Below are 19,293 nucleotides of genomic sequence, written 5' to 3' on the forward strand. Positions count from 1 at the left end.
GCTTTTCTTCCTCTGTGCCAAGCCAACAAGATGTCTTGTTGTAAAGTCCTGGGGTGGAACTGGGCATTGGGCACTGCCTCGAGGGGATACCATCTTCCCTAGAAGACTCAGAGCTGAATGGAGGGTTGTCTGGTGACGCACCTGATCCTTCAGGGCATAGATCCTTACGGGTGGCAAGAATACTCTTGCTTTGACCGTGTTTAGAATCAGACCTAAATATTTTAGACTTTGAGCTGGTCTCAAGGCTGACTTTTCGGTATTTATGATCCAGCCTAAGCTTTTCAAATACCTCACTGTGTATATTATGCTCTGTTCTAGAGCCTGTACGGAGAAATCTCTGAGCAGGAGGTTGTCCAGATACCCGAGCACCAGGATCCCTTGGGCCCTTAAAAGACCCAGTACTGGTGTGAAGACCTTTGTGAACAACCCGATAGAGCCACAAACTGAAAGCGACGTTCCTCTACTGCAAAACATAGGAACTTCTGATGAGGCCGAAAGATAGGCAAATGTAAGTACGCATCCTTTATATCGTTGGAGGCTAAAAAGTCTCCCCTGTGGAGTAAGGATACTACTGAGTGGACAGACTCCATCCGAAGGGATTGTATCAATAGATACTTGTTCAAGGACCTTAGGGCCAAATTGGGCCTTGTGTCCCAGTTTGGTTTCTGAACCGTAAACAGGTTTGAATAAAACCCTGTGCCCCTTTTGGATACCGGAACCTCTACAATCACTCCTTGATACAACTAGATGATGTACAGTGCCTTGCAAAAGTATTCACCCCCCTTGGCTTTCTACCTATTTTGTTACATTACAGCCTTTAGTTCAATGTTTTTTTTTTTAATCTAAATTATATGTGATGGATCAGAACACAATAGTCTAAGTTGGTGAAGTAAAATTAGAAAAATATATACATAAAACTATTTTTCAGAAATAAAAAAATGATAATTCACACGTGCATATGTATTCACCCCCTTTGTTATGAAGCCCATAAAAAGCTATGGTGCAACCAATTACCTAGCTCAAAGCCCAGACCTCAATCCAATAAAAAATCTGTGGTCAGACCTAAAGATTGCTGTTCACAAGCACAAACCATCCAACTTGAAGGAGCTGGAGTAGTTTTGCAAGGAGGAATGGGCAAAAATCCCAGTGTTAAGATGTGGCAAGCTCATAGAGACTCATCCAAAGCGACTTGGAGCTGTGATAGCCGCAAAAGGTGGCTCTACAAAGTATTGACTTGGGGGAGGGGGTGAATAGTTATGCACATTGACTTTTTCTGTCCTATTTGTTGTTTGCTTCACAATAAAATAAAAACATCTTCAAAGTTGTGGGCATGTTCTGTAAATTAATTGATGCAAATCCCCAAACAATCCATGTTAATTCCAGGTTGTGAGCCAACAAACGTGAATACTGTAGTGCCCGAAGCAATACGTTTCCTTTTTGGAGGATCCGAGGGAACGCTGAATCTTAGAAACCTCTGAGGGGGCACCCCCCCGTAACTCCAGCAAACCGCGAGATATAATTGAGGTGACCCACTCAACCTAAATTGTTTTCCAAAATGTCTACAAAGTGCAGCAGCCTTCCCCACAACCGATGGAGTGGGGGCGTCCCCTCAAAAGGAGGGCTTGGTGCTGGGTTTAGAAGAATTTTGGACCCAGGGCTTTTTCTTGCCCTGGCCTTGCGGCTTGCCCCTAGCCCTAGCACCCTGTTGGTGGTGGAACCGCCCTGACACAGACATTTGAGGAAGCAGTCCCTGGGTTTTTAAACGAGGGACGTTTGGTGCTTTTCTTCACAGGAATTAGAGAACTCTTCCCTCTGGAAATCTTTTGCATATATTTGTCCAAGTGATCACCGAATAAACGTTCCCCATGAAATGGGAAACCTGCCAAAAACTTTTTTACAAAGAAGCTCGGCTGACCAGTTCTGAGCCATAAAAGTCTGCGCATATGTACAGACAAGAGAATCAGACGAGAAACCTGCTGTATTGAATCCTTTAAAGCATCAACAGCGAAACACAGTGCTCAAGGAATATCTGTCTTACTTTCAGGCAGATCATCCTCCTGGTTAGGCCTATCTGGCCGTTTGATTTGATCCTTTACGGACTGGCAAATACCAACTGCTGAAACAGCTGGCTGAATAGCTGAACTGGCCAAAGAAAAGGATAATAACTCCAATTTCTTTTCAACATGGTCTTTCAAGCCCTGTGCATTATCTAATGGACAAGTTAAGTTCTTGTTTAAGGAAGAGACTGCTGCATCTATGGCTGGCATGCTCCATTTTTTAATGAACTTTTCATCCATGGGATAAAAAAGGGAAAACCTTTTAGGAGGCAATAGAGTCCTACACGGTTTAGGAGATATTTTCAAACGACAGGCACCGATGTCAACGGCGCGCAGGTGTCATGCGCGGGAGTGACGTCATCGCGGCTCCGGCCAATCACAGGAAAGAAGATGGACGCTTCATGGAAGAAGGGACAGCGGTGACATCGCAGGCTCCTGTGTCAGGTAAGTGACACATAATGGGTTACTATGCGATGCATAGTAGCCCATTATGCTTTACCTTTGCAGGGAAACAAAGAGGAAGTAAACCTATCAGGATTGATCCATGTTCAGATATATACCAAAGTATGTGTACTCTATCTTTCCTAAAGACTAAATATATACACTGATTTGGGTTATTTTCATCAAAGAAATGTAACTGAATAAATTCTGGCCTAAATTGATGAAGAACAGTTAATTAATTGCAAAATTTATAACCAATGAAGAAAAACTTCTCTGAAAAAAAATTGGGGTTATTTAGCAACATAAAAACCCAGTGGTGATTTAAATACCACCAAAAGAAAGCTCTATTTGTGTGAACAAATATATAAACATTTAGTTTAGGTAGAGTGTTGCATGACCGCGCAATTGTCATTCAAAGTGTGACAGCGCTGAAAGCTGAAAATTGGTCTGGGCAAGAAGGTGGTAAAAGTACCCTGTACTGAAGTGGTTAAAAACTGGTTTGATCTGTTTTGGTCAGTTGACCCTTCTTGTTTTTCTTCCTGCGAATCAGTTAGTGCTTTTATGACCAATTGTTGCCCATACATCGAATTAATGCTTAAGACTGTTCCACAGTATAAGAATCTGTTCCTGTTTTCTGTACTTTACCGTCAAACATAAAAGGACTTTTCTTTTTCATACATCATGGGACACAGAGTCAGGCTAATATTCATTACCTGCTGGGTTATACTTCATCATTAGGTGAATGGACACTGGTAGACCAAAGGTCTTCAGACAGGAAATTATCCCCTATATAACCCCTCTCATACAGGAAGTACTTTCGTTTTTTACCAGTGTCTGCAAGGTGGATGGCACGGTTTGTTTGAGCTCTCTGAGCTCCAGGTCTCTAGTCCCACAAACTGTTCCAAAAACAAATCAAGGGATTGACCGATCGGATCCATTTGACACAAGTGTTTATGCTTAGATAAATGGTACCTGAGCCTTGCAAAAAAGACTCAAGATCCTGCAGGGTTTTGCCTGTAATGTGGCCTCCGGGCGCTGGACCCTGCGGAGTGGAAATCCTGGACACTACACACTGTGTGCTGTACAGGTCCAAGGGAGTGGACCCTAAACATGAAAGGGTACCCATGCATCTTCCTTGAAGATCCAAGTGACAGGAAACTGCCGTGAATGGTGAAGATTGGGCCCTTAGTTCCTAAGGGGCCCTGCACCTGGATGGGTAAGTGAAACCCCTTTATTTTATTATTGTGGGGTGTCCCAGTGATTGTAACAATCAGTCAAGCTAGCTAAAGGCTGGACACCTGTGTGCAGTGACCATAAGGGGGAGTTCTGGGCTAGCTGTGGGTGTTTGAAAAGTGTACCATTTTTGCTTGTGTCTGGCTGTTTTTTAACTATATATTGGCGCACATGGTTCGCCATGGCGCAAGAGCGTCTCTGGGCTCAGCAGTTTGTTTGGCGGCCATGGCGCACGCAGATTCGCTGCACGTGCGCCGTAGCTTTTATCTGGGCGCACGAAGATTCGCATCGTACGCAAATACAGTCACGCCCACTTGCCGGGACCGTGCACATAGGCATGCATGGAACGTTCCGGCACACACCCAGCTTATTTAATCTGTGTATGCCAAGCATGTGGGGCTTCCAGAAGGCAGCTGTGGGACACAGAGCAGGCTCTGAACAGACACTTGCAGTGGTTCATTTCTCCTTACCCGGGTCACGTGAGTCAACAGGTGTTGCTTGGCAGGCTAAAGGTGTTTAGCAGGATTCTTGCATAGGGGCTTGGTGAGCCCTATTAAAGGGTCTCCCTTTTTGAGGTGTTTTAACTACACCCAAGTACTCTGTTTGTGGCATTGAATGTCTTCCAAAAAGAGGAGTGGGACTAACACTACAGGGAAGGACATACCTATGTCATCAGTAGTTCCCGATGAACCTAGGCGTATCCCTAGTGTTGTATCCCCTGAAAGACCAGAGGCTCCCGGGTAACCTAAGCTGCTGCGCCTATCTGGTATTGTGCCCACAGTCAACGCTGTTGCTTCACCCTTTATCAATAAGGATGAACTGTTCTCAGCCCTAGCCGGATTAGAGCACAGGTTTGCTGGCATGATTCCCCATCCTCCATCCCGCAGGGTGGCAGGAAGCGTGACAGATCCCCCTCCCCAGAGTCTCCTCGTCTGGATCAGGAGTGGGATGAAGATGGGGAAGAGCTTAAAGCTCAGGATTCAGTGGAGTGCCCGGCAGGTGAGTCTGCTTTCAAGGAATCTGCACAAGAAGCTAGTCACTGGATGTCTGCCTCTCAGTCGCAGAGGTTTTTGATCCCGACTCTGACCGAAATGGTTCGTTCTGCCTTTAAAGAGGAAGTAAACCCTGAAGTACTGACAGCTTATCTTATTTAATGAGGCCCTAAAATGCCAGGACAGTACAAATAACCCCCAAATAACCCCTTTTGGAAAGTAGACAGTCCAAGGTATTTAGTAAGAGGCATGGCAGGTTTTTTGTCATAAATTTTTGGATAATTAAAAAAAAAAAAAGTTTCAAAATTTATTTATTTATTTTTTTTTACACATACTGTCACTAGTGCAGTACAATGTCATCATATAACTGGTGTGGCGGTGATCAGGGACACTGGTGACCGTACGAAAAAAAAATGAAAGTATTAAAACTTCTTTTCAATTTTGTTTATATTTAAAAAAAAAAAAAAAAAAAAGTTAAGTTTTCAGGAAAATACATGGGCGTGAACCAGTTTTGACAGTACAATTATGAAGTCGTCAAATGGGGCTCACACCCCAACAGGAAAAGAGTACAAAGAGTGGAAAAATCACTACATAGGGAAACAAAGTAACTGCATAAACAGCATTAATCTCTTTCCCTGAAATATCTTTACTATAATTGCAAAAGTTCCTGTTAGAAGTAACATTTTTCAACCAGGGGTGTCTTCGGTTGGGTGAACTAGCTACAGGGCATCAGAACTAATAAGACATATATTCTTAACGTTTAGCTCTAATCAGGCTAAAGAAATCGAGAAGGGGAATATCATATTCTCTAGAGAATCTTTGAGGAGCTTAAGTAGCAACCGAATGGTGGTGTGGGAGCCTATTATATCTGATGTTATAAGGAAAGAGAGAAGCGAAATACGTTAATCTTGATCTGCTTGCCGAATACCTTTACAATAGACAAACGTTTTTGAGTGCTAAAGACAAAGAGAAATGAAACTTAAAAAAAAAAAAAAAAAAAAAAAAAGGAAGAGGGGTGGGGAGTCAGGATACAAATAGATGTAGTAGGAGCAGAAAAATAGTAGACCACCTCCCCCTTTGTTGTTCTCATGGTATCTAACTAAAGGAAATTACGAGCAAGCTATGTTTTGTGCATAGTCTGCTGCTTCCACATAGTGGTGCCAACAAGCCCAAACAGATCTATACTTGGTCCGCGTCTTCTTTGCCTGATGTACATGTTCTTCCATGTGTGCGATTTTACCTAGTCATTTAAGCCAATCGGTTATAGTTGGCGGGGTTGTGGAGAACCAGTGTACTGGCACACATCTTCGCTGCATTGATTAGGCGCATGGCTAGGGACTGGTGGTATGCTGTGCGAGAATGTAGTGTGGTGGATGAGATATTGGGCCGGCGTGAAATTTAGCGTATCTGTAGTGATGTGGCAGATAAGTCGGTGGACTCGTCATGACATCGCCAAACTTGGGGGAAAATTGTGGGAGAGATTTTATGAAGTCGTGGGGGGTGGGGGGTGGGGGTGGGGTTCTATACCAGAGCAAATTTATGTTAAAACCAGTCTCCTGTGCGGAGAACTGGTACCGGCAGGGAGCCGGTACACTGATCACTCATCGGCTGTGTCTGATGGACACAGCCGGTGACAGATCGTGCCACTGCATGGTACATTCTAAGAGGATGTCATATGATGCCCACTCAGAACGGTAAAGCCAACGCCCGGATGTAATTCTGCTATAGGTCAGGCGGGAAGGTGTTAAAACATTCTACATCCTTAATATAGACATTTTGCTGAATTTCTTTTTATACAATATCTGTTTATTGTAGAATCTGAACCACACCAATTAACTGAGGAGGTGACAAACAGTCCCCAAATGCATCTTTTTAGTGTTTTAATTAAAAACTGCTCTGTGAGGACTACCTACACTAGATGAATTGTCTTTCCCACTGCAAACCATCTTTAAGCAACAGCTGCATCATCTATTCCTCCATGGGTGAAAAACATATTTAAAAGTGATGGGGAAACCGACTTGACTGCAGCATTTACTGGCTGCAGGAAATAATAGTAAACATTACAAAAGTATATTTCAGAATAACTATGCTACAAGTGAAAGAAAATAAAAAAAAATTGAATCAGAAATATACAAAAACACACTATATTACTTTGAAAGGGAATCTCTAACTAGACTATGGACATTAAAATATTTGAATGAGCAGTAAAAACATTTTTAAAACAGAACCCATATTCACCTGGGTATCTATAGGCCAGTGGTTCTCAACTCCTGTCCTCAGGACCCACTAACAGGCCAGGTTTGCAAGACAACTGAAATACATCACAGGGGATATAATTTGTTGCTCAGTGATTGCAGTATTCTAATTTGTATCTCCCCAAGGTAATACTTAAAATCTGGCCTCTTAGTGGGTCCTGAGGACAGGAGAACCACTGCTATAATTGTTGTAGGGAAATTCATCTTCAAAATTCTTAACCAGGGGTCGGCAACCCCTGCACGCAGCCGCATTGTTGATGACATGCAAGGGAAGCCTGGATCACCCACTCCCCACATATTAGGAAAGCCAGCTGGTAGGTACAGCTAGGTACACAGGAGCGACCATGGCTGGTTCTTTATCACTTAATTTCCCACCCGCCTCCGTTACCACCCACCTCACTTGGCTGGCCTGCAGCTAACTTTGAAGCTGTGTTGAGGATGGCTGGATCTAGGGGGTGGTGCGCCCCCTTCCCCCACCATGGATGCACTGCTCAGGTTGGTGAGCACCTCCTCCCATGCATGGACGGCACTAAGGCTCAAAACAGGACATGCAGCAGAGCTGCTCTTTTTTACAAAAAGCCTTGATCTGCAACAAACAGAACATGGTTGAACAGCTGCAACTAAATTTCCAGTACCTATTTGTCTACTTAATGTGCATGTTCACACAATATATAAATATAGACAAAACATCATATTAAGACATAGCATATTGCAGAACCATCAGAGAAGCCTCAGCAGCTAAGTCTCCTGGGCCCTCCAAGTATAACTTGGGAGACAGCAGCGGCTACAAACTGCCCCAGTGTGAAAGGGGCCTTAGAGCGCCATCGGACCGATGCTTGCAGATTGGGGGGGGGGAGCGGTTGCAACTAGCACAGAGAAAATGCCTTGATGTCAGAGGAGAATGGGCAGACTGGTTTGAGATGATACAAAGGCAACAGTAACTCAAATAACTACTCGTTACAACCAAGGCATGCAGAATACAATCTCTGAATGCACAGTACATTGAACCTTGAAGCCGATGGGCTATAGTAGCAGAAGACCACACTGGGTGCCACTCCTGTCAGCTAACAGGAAACTGAGGCTACAATTCGCTCAGGCTTGCCACAATTGCACAATAGAAGATTGGAAAAATGTCTGGTCTGAGGAGTCTTGATTTCAGCTGCGACATTCAGATGGCAGGGTCAGAATATGGCATAAACAACATAAAAGCACGGATCCAAGAGCCTTGTATCAACGGTTCAGACTGGGGAGATGTAATGGTATGGGGGATACTTTCTAGGAACACTTGGGGACCCTTAATACCAATTGATCGTACAACGTTTAACCACTTCAATACATGGCACCCCCCCCCCCTCCTGCCCAAATCAATTTTCAGCTTTCAGCACTGTCGCATTTTAAATGACAATTGCGCGGTCATGCTACACTGTAGCTACACTGTTCCTGCAAATAGAGCTTTTTGGTGGTATTTGATCACCTCTGGGGTTTTTATTTTTTGCTAAACAAATAAAAAAACCCAAACATTGTGAAAAAAAAAAAAAAACGTTTGTTTGTTATAAAATTTTGTGAATAAGTAAGTTTTCGCCTTCACTGATGTGCACTGACATGGTGGCACCTATGAGCACTGATAGGGTGGCACTGATGGGCACTCATAGGTGACACTGATTGGCATCACTGATATGGAGGCACTGGCAGACATTGCTGGTGAGCACTGATTGGCATCCCTGGTGGCCATGGGTGGCATACCTGGTGGTCATCAGTGGTGGCCTGATAATAAGCACAAACCCCCCCGTCAGAAGAGCCACCGATCATCTACTCGCATCTGTCAGACACGAGCGAGGAAAAGCCGATACACAGCTTTTCCTGTTTACATCCTGATCAGCCGTGATTGGACAAAGCTGATCACGTGGTAAAGAGCCTTCATCAGAGGCTCTTTACCGAGATCAGTGTTGCGGTGTGTCAGCCTGACGCACAGCACCACCGAACACCGCACGCTCCGGCTTGTTATCCCGATCATGTCATATGATGTCCGGTCAGGATATCACAACCACTTTGCGCACGTTATATTACTATACGGCAGGCGGGGATGGTTATTGCCATGGCCTACCCGAGTATTGTTGCTGACCATGTCCATCCCTTTATGAGTATAGTGTACCCATCTTCTGATGGCTACTTCCAGCAAGATAACGCACCGTGTCACTAAGCTCAATCATCTCAAACTGGTTTCTTGAACATAAGTTCACTGTACTCCAATGGCCTCCACAGTCACCAGATTTCAATCCACCTTTGGCATGTGGTGGAACAGGAGATTCCCATCATGGAAACTGCGTGATGCCATCATATCAACATGGCCCACCAAAATCTCAGAGGAATGTTTCCAACACCTTGTTGAATCTATGCAACAAAGAAAAAAGGCAGTTCTGAAGACCAAAGGGGGTCCAACCCGGTACTAGCAAGGTGTACCGGTGAGTGTATAAAAATTAAATATCTTTTTTTTTCTATTTATAAATGATCACATAATCTCTGTTCTTAACTGCATAGGGGCTGAGAGAGGTAGGGAATGAGAAAGAGTACACAGATTTTCCCCCGCCCTATGGGGGGAGGGGGGCATTTGGGCAAAAGTCTGATCATTGGAAGACAGACAGGCTGTTCTCCTAGCAACCAGATAACTGACCATGCTGGGAAGGATGTGTTCTCATGACTAATGCCTGGTAAACAGTATCATTTTTTTTCCATTCTATCTAGCAGGCTGAACGAAAAAAAAAATAAAACCGAACGCTCGTGAGGCGCATGCTGTACTAACTCTCCGATGTTAGTACTGTGATCTACCTGCTAAGCTATTGTGTTTTGACAGACCCACCAGAACACACCGGTCAGTGCTCACCACAGCCATTGGCTGCAAGTGCTGATCGGATGCTGGATATCCAGCATGTCGTTCGACAGAACAAAATTCTGTTGCATAGGCTGGTGTACACAAGGGCCGTACGTCGATATTCGACCCATGTGTGTGCGGCTTAACATTAGAAGCAGGGGGACTGACAGGATAACCAGGTTTTTTCCAATAAAAAGGAAAAAAAGATATACAAAGAACAGGAAACTTTTAACACAAGTACACGGTACAACAAACACACATCAGTAATATGAAATGTTGGGGAAACATATTCTTTAACTATTATCCACAGTTAGAAGAGGAGTAGTTTTGAAAGACCGCTTCGCTGACCATTGAATACCTTGTTTTTTGCTAATTCTTTATATGAAAACCAAATACAGTTCTTCAATGCAGAAATAATACTTACGGGGAACACAAGACCCAAACTTTTCAGGAAATTCAGAGATCAAATCATCATTAATTCTGTCCTTCATTGGCCCTAAAATAATTACTGGTCGAGAATAATTTACTGAAAAAAAAAAAAAAAAAAAAAAAAAAAAAAGTTTAGAATCTTGGGAGAGAAAGCTTTTCAGAATCATGTCCTTTTTTTTTTACTTTGTAACATTTTACCCCATTAATTATTCATAATAAGATAACTTTATACTTCGGGATATAGCATAGTATAGCATAGCAGCTTGCTATAGGGGCACTCAGTGGGGGATGGGGTGGAGTAGCCCAGAGCGCTGGTAGGGGACCCCAGAAGAGTGATTGGAGCTACTTTGTGCAAAACCCTTGCACAGAGCAGGTAGGTATAACATGTTTGTTATTTTAATAACATTTAATTTGTGCCTTTACAATCAATCACTTTAATGCAGACTTCTGAGAAAATCAGTAAGCCAACTACTTACTTACAGAAATAACAACAATATGACTTCTAAAGAGAAGCGATAATATAAATTAAACCGTATATGTTTAGTATCACATTAAAAGTAATAATCTTGAACAGCCCTCCAAAGCAAACACAACTAAACATTTCAAAATGGTTAAAATAGTCAATTCAATTTTGCACACCTTCTTGTTGACTGACTGGTTCATACGATAAAACATATTCTTCTTGACCACCTAACAAGAAAATACATACAAATAAGGAGAAAAGTCCCATGCAATTATTTCTTTGTTAACTTAAGGTGTAAGAAAAAAAAGGCTGGAAAGCAGAATACTATATTATAAGTAACATTTTCTCAGTATCGGGAATAACTATCTACCCTCAGCCCACGTTACACACAATTTTATATTTAGTATGTAATGATTTAATTGGGTATTACATATTTATTTAATCTGCTATGACAGTGTAAATGTGACGTATCAATAGCCTTGAACCAAAAGCACATACAGGTATTTATAGTAATCTTGCCATTTGCACCCAACTGCAGGGGATTCTTTTTGAAATTAGTTGGAACCCCTGCTGTTTACCATTACTACAATACTAAGGGTTGGCAGACTGCAAGAGTAAATTCACCCACAATTAACTCAGGCCTGACAAACTGAATTACCGTTTATCTCTGTATATGTAGCAAAGACGCCACGAGATCCCAGCCTAGGTTCCATCTACTTGTCACATTCATTGCAGAAGTAGATGTTTTATTTTTTCCAGCCTTATAAATGTGTTTCACGTTATTAAAAATGCAGCAAGAATATCAGTTTCCATTGCATGCAAAGAGAGCTTCGATCTCTAGCAGGCAGATATTTCTAATGGAGTTGCAGATAAATGTGTCAGTGAGCAATTCGGCCCATCATTGACCATTGAAAACTAAACCAACCCATCAAGAGATTTCAATATCATCAACCAAAGGTATATTAATAATCTGAAAACAAAATCTACTTATCAAAATGAAAAAAAAGAAAAGTATGCTAAAAACATGCAACACAGTTTAAACTATGTATTCAAGTATTAGGTTTATTACTGTGGGTTTAAGGCAATCCCAGGTTTAGCAGAAACTGACAGAGACCCATTTCCTGTGTATTTAATTGACCCACAAATGTACTGCAAAGCATGTGGACAGATTCTGCTTTTTATGGACAATTTCATTTTTTTTTTTTTTTTTCAATACGTTAACACATCAATCAGATGCAGAAATGCAGCATAGAAAAGGACCCTGATGGATAAAAAAAATAAAAAATAAAAAATAAAAATGATATACACTAGATTACCAAAAGTATTGGGACACCTGCCTTTACATGAACTTTAAATGGCGTCTTAATCTGTAGGGTTCAATATTGTGTTGACCCACCCTATGTGCACTGGTGTGCAGTCATGTTGGAACAGGAAGGGGCCATCCCCAAACTGTTCCCACAAGGTTGGGAGTATGAAACTGTCCAAAATGTCTTCGTAAGCTGACGCCTTAAGAGTTTCTTTACTGGAACTGAGGGGCCAAGCCCAATCTCAACCCCTGAAAAACAAACCCACATCACAATCCCCCCTTCACCAAATGATTTGGACCAGTGCACAAAGCAAGGTCCATAAAAACATGGATAAGCAAGTTTGGGGTGGAGGAACTTGACTGGCCTGCAGAGTCCTGACCTCAACCTGATAGAAAATGTCCACAACAGTGCCTGACCTCACAAACGCACTTCTGCAAGAATAGTCAAACATTCTCATAGACACACTCCTAAAGCTTGTATACAGCCTTCCCAGAAGAGTTGAAGCTGTTATAGCTGCAAAGGGTGGGCCAACTCAATATTAAACCCTACGGACACACTGGGATGCCTTTAACGTTCATGTGTGTGTAAAGCAGGGGTCGTCAACCCCCGGTCCCCGGCCCTTCTGCAGCCGGGCCGCGGGTGGGGGCGGCCAGCAAAAGACATGCTGGGCTGTCGGCATTAGAGCGCTGGGTGGATTGAAGAAGTGAGCGGGCAAGCAGGGATGATATCATCTCTCTCTGCCCCCGCATCACTGCTCTTCCGCCCTCAAAGCCAGTGCTCCGTCTCAGTGTCGGAGGTGCGCGGGGGAGCAGAGAGATGACATCTCATACTGCCCGCCCCGCATCACGGCTCTCCTGCGGCTCCTCGCTGTGTGAAAACTTAGATTCCTTGCTCAGCGGCGCAGACTGCCTACCCACCACCCCCGGACAGCTAATCAGGAATGGCAGAAGGGTGGAGCCAAAGAGTGACAGCCGAAGGAGTCCCAGGCCCTCCCTCTGCCAGGCGAGACTGGCTGCAGCATGAGGAGGGAGAAAACCTGCAACATCCAGAGGGGCTATCCCACAGAGATGTGACGTCATCGGTGACAGGTGAGCTGTGCGTGGGAGTACAGGTGAGGTGTGCTGGGACTTGTAGTTCACCCCCTCATCTGTCTGCCTGACATACCACAAGGGGCGCTCCACTCACTCTGCATCTGTCGACAGGCAACATGGCAGGTGGCAATCCACATCTTGTGGCAGGCAGTGTGGCAGGTGATGTGACAAGTGACATTCCGCATCTGGTGACAGGCAACGTGGCAAGTGACAATCCACATCTTGTGGCAGCAAGCGTGGCAGGTGATGTGACAAGTGACATTCCGCATCTGGTGACAGGCAACATGGCAAGTGACAATCCACATCTTGTGGCAGTAAGCATGGCGGGTGATGTGGCAAGTGACATTCTGCACCTGGTTGCAGGCGACAGTGGCAAGTGACACACTCAGGGCTCCCACTGATTGTACATTATGGTGTGTTGAACTATTTCATTTATTACTACAGTTTAATAATAGAAATAATGTGCTTCAATCACCCTGACACCATATCAAGCATGGTGCTGTGATTATTGAAGCACTAACACCAGCCATTGCCCGCAAAAAATCGTGACCCCCCCCCCCCCCCCCCCGGTCATTGGCACAATTTTATTCCACACAGCCGGTCCCCGGTGCCAAAAAGGTTGGGGACCACTGGTGTAAAGGCAGGCGTACCAATACTTTTGGTAATATAGCGTGTGCGTGAATCTCTCTATCTATCTATATGCACATATCACATCAGTGCACTCTAATCTTTGGAAAAGGATTTTAGGCAGTTTTTTACTTTTCAGTAGAAGTGGCAATAGGCTCATAAGCCATGCACAGCAGCTGGGGTTCTCCTGCTAAATCAGCTGAACCTATGGTCTAGAGCAGTGGTTCTCAACCTCAGTCCTCAAGTACCCCCAACAGGCCATGTTTTGGGAATCTCTCTTAGATAAAATAGCTGTCCAAAATACCAAGCCATTGCCTCCAATTTAAAGCACCTGTGAAAGATAAAGGAAAACCTGCAAACATGGCCTGTTGGGGGTACAGGAGGACTGAGGTTGAGAACCACTGTTCTAGAGCAGGGGTCTCCCCAATCTGCAACCCTTTGCTTACTGCGTGCCCCCCCCGGAAACCAATGAAGGGGCACAATTCCTCCTAATGACGGGGCACAATTCCGCCCACTGTCAGCAAAGATGAGGCTTTGGTTTTTCATCCTGATATTGGGACCCTTTTATCTCCCAATGGCCACAGTCCTGCCCTCCTAAAGTCTAAAGTAAACTGGCCCTTTGTTTAGAAAGTTTGAAGACCCTGGTCTAGAGTGAAAGAGCAGTTCTTCTACAGAGGTCAACTAGTCTCTAAGGTATCTTGACCTTCCCAAGGATAAAAAATGTCACTCGTATGCGAGGTTTAACAAAATCAATACCATATTATATACAAATATATAAAAGCACAACATTTAAACAATGAACAGAACACACAATTGGCATGCTTCTATTCTAATATTGCATGAATACTAATAGAACTGAAAATGTGCCTGGTATCAAAGTAACACATCAAACACCGAAACCTGTTGCAAATTTACAAATGCTGGGTGTGCAACTCACGACTTGACAAAGGGGGAAACACACACCTGAAACGGATCATCATGGCAACCATATAAACAATCTCACCATGAAGTAATCGGGGTCTTGCCATCAGCAGAGTGTACCTGTCCCTTTGTGCGACTTGTCTCTGTGCGGGGCATGACAGGTATTCTAGTCTCCCTGCTCCCCCCCTTTTATTTGTTTATATTGCCGCCACAGTTAGTGTCATCTTAGTAGTGCCATCTTAGTAGTGCGCCACATCGGGATTGAACAAATATACACGGGGCTGTGGATCACTCGCTGCTCTCATTCTACATCTATAGGCCGCTCTGGGATTCTTATCCATCCTGCCTGCCGGACCTGCTCCCACTGCTGTCAGTTGTGAGAGAGGCACTGCTTATTTGGTTTTTAGATTTGGAGTGCAATGGGTTTTATTTTTTTAGTTTATTAAAACCTATTGGCTAGACTTATGTTTTAAAGTATATCTAAAGCCAATTAAAAAATATTTGGATAAAGTAGAAAATCGTTACATGTGTTTCTTTAATATGTGCCCCACTCAGGAGATTTTTATTCAATTCCTGTCCTGCAAACACAAGAAGTGACAATTCCAAGTGATTTAAGTCCCCTCTTAGCTGTGAAATGAATAAGGGTGCCCACTGGAAGATCTCTACTCTATTTCAGTGCTGGTGAAAAATCAGATATTTGCATTTTTTGCTCCTTCAATCCTGGTGACATCAGTCAAGAAAACAACTATCAAGGGGGAAATCTCCCTAACAGTAACACAGAAAACAAATACCGGTAACCTGTTCTAACCTTTACCTACTTTATCATGCACCCCCCAACCCCCACCCCAAAAAAATTAAAGTTAGACTTACAGATAACTTGTTTTCCAGGAGTCTTTCAGGACAGCACCTGAGAGAGTGGCTCCACCCACTAGGAAACACCAACTCCACCAAACTTTAAAATGAGGCTTCTCCCCACAGCCCGTCAGTTGTAGCAGAGTACTTCCAGCCCAAGCTGGTACACATAATCAGAATATAGTTAGTTACAGCATAAACAAGGGCGGGTTGTTGCTGTCCTGAAAGACTCCTGGAAAACAAGTTACCGGTAAGTCTAACTTGAATTTTCCCTAAACGTCTTTCAGGACAGCACCTGAGAGGATAATTGAGACTTACCAACTAGGGAGGGACAACAGCCTGCAGGACCTTTCTGCTAAATGCCTGATCACATGCTGACAGAAGATCCAGTCTATAATGACGAACAAACGTTAGGTAACTTGACCACGTGGCCGCCTTACAAATTTGATCTGCGGTGGCACCAGCTTTTACTGTCCATGAAGTGGCCAGAGCTCTAGTAGAGTGTGCCCATATTCCTGGCGAGGGAGACAAGCTTGTGAAATGGCTGATTTTAGCCACCTAGCAATTGTCCCCTTTGATGCTTGGCAGCCCTTTTTGTTGCCCGAAAAAATTAATAAAGAGTCCGAATACCTAAAATCCCTTGTTACTTCCAGGTAATGCAACAGAATTCTTCTCACATCCAAGGTATGGAATAAATTCTCCTCTTTTCCCCAAAGGGTCTGAACAAAAAGTTGGAAGGATGATTTCCTGCGACCGGTTATGAACTGACGTTACTTTTGGCAAAAACCCCAGATCTGTTTAGTATAATCCTGTCTGGGTAAACAAAAAAAGGTTTTTTTACTGATAGAGCGTGTAGTTCACCGATTCTTCTTGCGGATGTATCCGCAACTAAAAATACCGTTTTGAGAGTTAAATTCTTTGACGAAATTGTCTAATGGTTCAAAGGGTTCTTTTGTGAAAGCTTGCAAAACTACTGACAGGTCCCATTTAGGAAAACATTTAGTAGGAGCTGGTCTGGACTAGTAAGTGCCTTAAAGAATCTTGTAACCAAAGGAACTGAAGAGATTGGTCTTTCTAGGTATACTCCCAGGGCAGCCACTTGCACTTTAGGAGTTCTAATCGCAAGAACTTTGTCTGTGCCATTTTGTAGAAATTCCAAAACTGACACAATGTCCTCTATAGTTCGGTTTGACAAACTACACCAAGCTCCAAACTTTAGTGTAAATAGTTAGTTTCTTTCTACTGGTGAGTAAAGTGGATACTAGAGGTTCAAACAATCCTTTGTTCCTTAACAGCTGCTCCTCAGATAACAGGTGGTGAGGCTTATCCGGGTGGTATACTGGGCCTTGAAGTAGTAAGTCCTGTCTGCGAGGAAGCTGCCAGAAAGGTTTGACTGTCATTTGTAGAATGGTGGAGAACCAAACTCTTTTTGGCCAGAACGGAGTAGTCAGAATTACCGACACTCTTTCCTTTTGTATTTTCCTTAACACTAATGGAATTAGCTGAAAGGGGGGGAGGGAGGCATATGCCAGTTGAAAGTTCCAGGGATGTGCCAAGGCATCTTTTCCTAGCGAACCAGTGTCTCATTGCAGAGAGAAGAGCAGAGAGCTGAGTGTTTGGATGCAAATGGGTCCACTTGTGGACACCCCCACATCCTGGTGATCAATGAAAACATTTCTGGATTCAAGCTCCACTCTGCTTCCTGAATTTTTCATCAGCTCAAAAAGTCTGCTAGTTTGTTTAGCGTGCCTTTGAGATGCACTGCTGACAGGGAGAGTAAATGATTCTCTGTCCACTCCAGGATTTCAGCTGACAGCAACAGAAGAGCCTTGCTCTTTGTGCCCCCTTGTTTGTTAAGGTATGCCATGGTAGTGGCATTGTCTGATAGAATCTTTGCGTGGGATTCCTGGAGGTTTGGAGAGAAGGCAGCCAATGCTAAGGCAACTGCCTTTAAGTCCATCCAATTTGAGGACTTTCCTGCCTCGGTTCAGGACCAAACTTCTTGTGCTAGATTCTGGTCCCAGTGGGCCCCCATCCCCAACTGCTGGCATCTTTTGTCACTCTTCTTTCAGTCGGGAAAGACCATAGTAAGCCTTTTGACAAAACTGGCTGACTTCACCAACAGAGGGTTCTCTTGACCCTGGTGGGGAGCTTTACCTTTGTCTCTAAGGTTTCTGAACTGTGGTTCCAAACTCTTAAGATAAAACTCTGGAGAGGTCTGAACTGGAGCCTTGCCCAATGAATGGCCAGCATCGTTGAGGTTAAGGTTCCCAGGGCTGACATAACCTTCCTGATTCATCTGTAGCATAGCTGCTACCTCTGACTTTGTTTTTCTTCTCCTCCGGAAGAAAGTTTCTTTGTTCCACCAAATCTATTTGGATCGAGATTTGATTTCTGTAGGTTCACGATCCAACCCAAGGCCTCACTCAGGTCTGACTGCAATTTTCCCTGGAAAGAGCAAAGAAAAGGAGGTCGTCCAGATATGGAATTACTGAAATTCCCTGCAGAAGGAGAGGGGCGAGGGCTTCAGCCATTATCTTGGTAAAGATTTGAGGGGCGGATGAAAGACTAAAAGGGAGGGCTTTGAATTGTAGATGCAGCACCTCCTTCCCCATCTGAGGAATTTCTGGGACTGATATAGGAACATGCAGGTACGCATCTCTTAGGTTGATCGATCCCATGAAGCATTGTTTGGTCAACAGATTCCCGACTGAGTGAAGATTGAATCCATGCAAACTCTTCTGTCCTGACTGACTTGTTTAATGGTTTAGATCGAGGATTTGACAGAAACTTCCGGATGGCTTCCTTGAAAGAAAGATATGGGAATAGAAACCCTGATGACGTTCATCTGGTGAGACTTGAATCACAACTCCCTGTTGCATCAGATCCTTTAACAGGTTCTTCATAGCTAGGGCTTTTGTTGTGTCCCCTGGCAGGTTTGTTACAAAGTATCTTTCTTGGAGGGGGATCCGGAAATTCAATTTTGTATCCTTGGGACAGCATGCCCAGAAAATATTGATTTTCTGTCATGCTTGCCCAATGAGGAATGAATCCCTGAAGCCTTCTCCCTACCGGCAATGAAAAGTCTTTGTGTTTTGTTGGTGGGCGCAAGAGGATGGAAAAGGACATTTCCTCTGCCTTTGCCCTTTTGCGCTGACCAATTCCTTCTTTTCTCCTGGGGCTTGCTGCCTTGCACTTGAGCCCTTTAGGGTCGAAAAAGCCATTTAACTGGTTGCTTTTTCTTTTTAACAGGGAAAGACTAATTCTTGTCAGCTGTCCTATCCAAAACTGAATGTAGATCAGGACCAAATAAAGATAAAAATATCCCATAAACGGAATACCACAAAGTTTACTTTTGGATGCCGTATCCACCGACCAGGTCTTTAACCATAAAGCTCTCTTGGCTGAGTTAGTCAAAGCTGTCGATCTTGCTGTCATCCTTATTAACTCTGCCGTGCATCTGAAATATATGCCACAGCAGCTGACAGGGTTGAAAAAGAATCAAGGATTTCTTGCTTGGGTGAATCTGCTATAATGTAGGCTTTTAGCTGGTTTACCCAGTACTCCGTATTTCTAGACAGGCAGGTGGTAGCCATTGCTGGTTTGAGATTACCCATGATGGATTGCCAGGCCCTCTTCAGCTGTTGATTCATTCATCCATGGGATCTTTTAGTATTCCCATGTCCTCAAATGCCAGGTCAGTTGATCTGGATACTTGGGAAAAAGCTGCATCAAGTTTAGGCACCTTACTACCTC

The 19,293-nt window shown here is 43.7% G+C and overlaps 1 protein-coding gene across 5 annotated transcripts in view; it reads right to left on the bottom strand.

The window, feature by feature from the left end:
- The window catches only part of DLG1 (discs large MAGUK scaffold protein 1), a gene marked incomplete in the record, with an annotated part of 511,316 nt that overhangs the window by 27,098 nt on the left and 464,925 nt on the right, over positions 1 to 19,293 (bottom strand). For all 5 annotated transcript variants that reach the window (XM_073626325.1, XM_073626326.1, XM_073626329.1 and 2 more), the window contains 2 exon segments: positions 10,272 to 10,373; positions 10,916 to 10,966. In XM_073626325.1, the coding sequence (XP_073482426.1) occupies positions 10,272 to 10,373; positions 10,916 to 10,966 (153 nt within the window).

Source organism: Aquarana catesbeiana, linkage group LG04 (assembly GCF_042186555.1).
Source record: "Aquarana catesbeiana isolate 2022-GZ linkage group LG04, ASM4218655v1, whole genome shotgun sequence".
Lineage (NCBI taxonomy): Eukaryota > Metazoa > Chordata > Amphibia > Anura > Ranidae > Aquarana > Aquarana catesbeiana.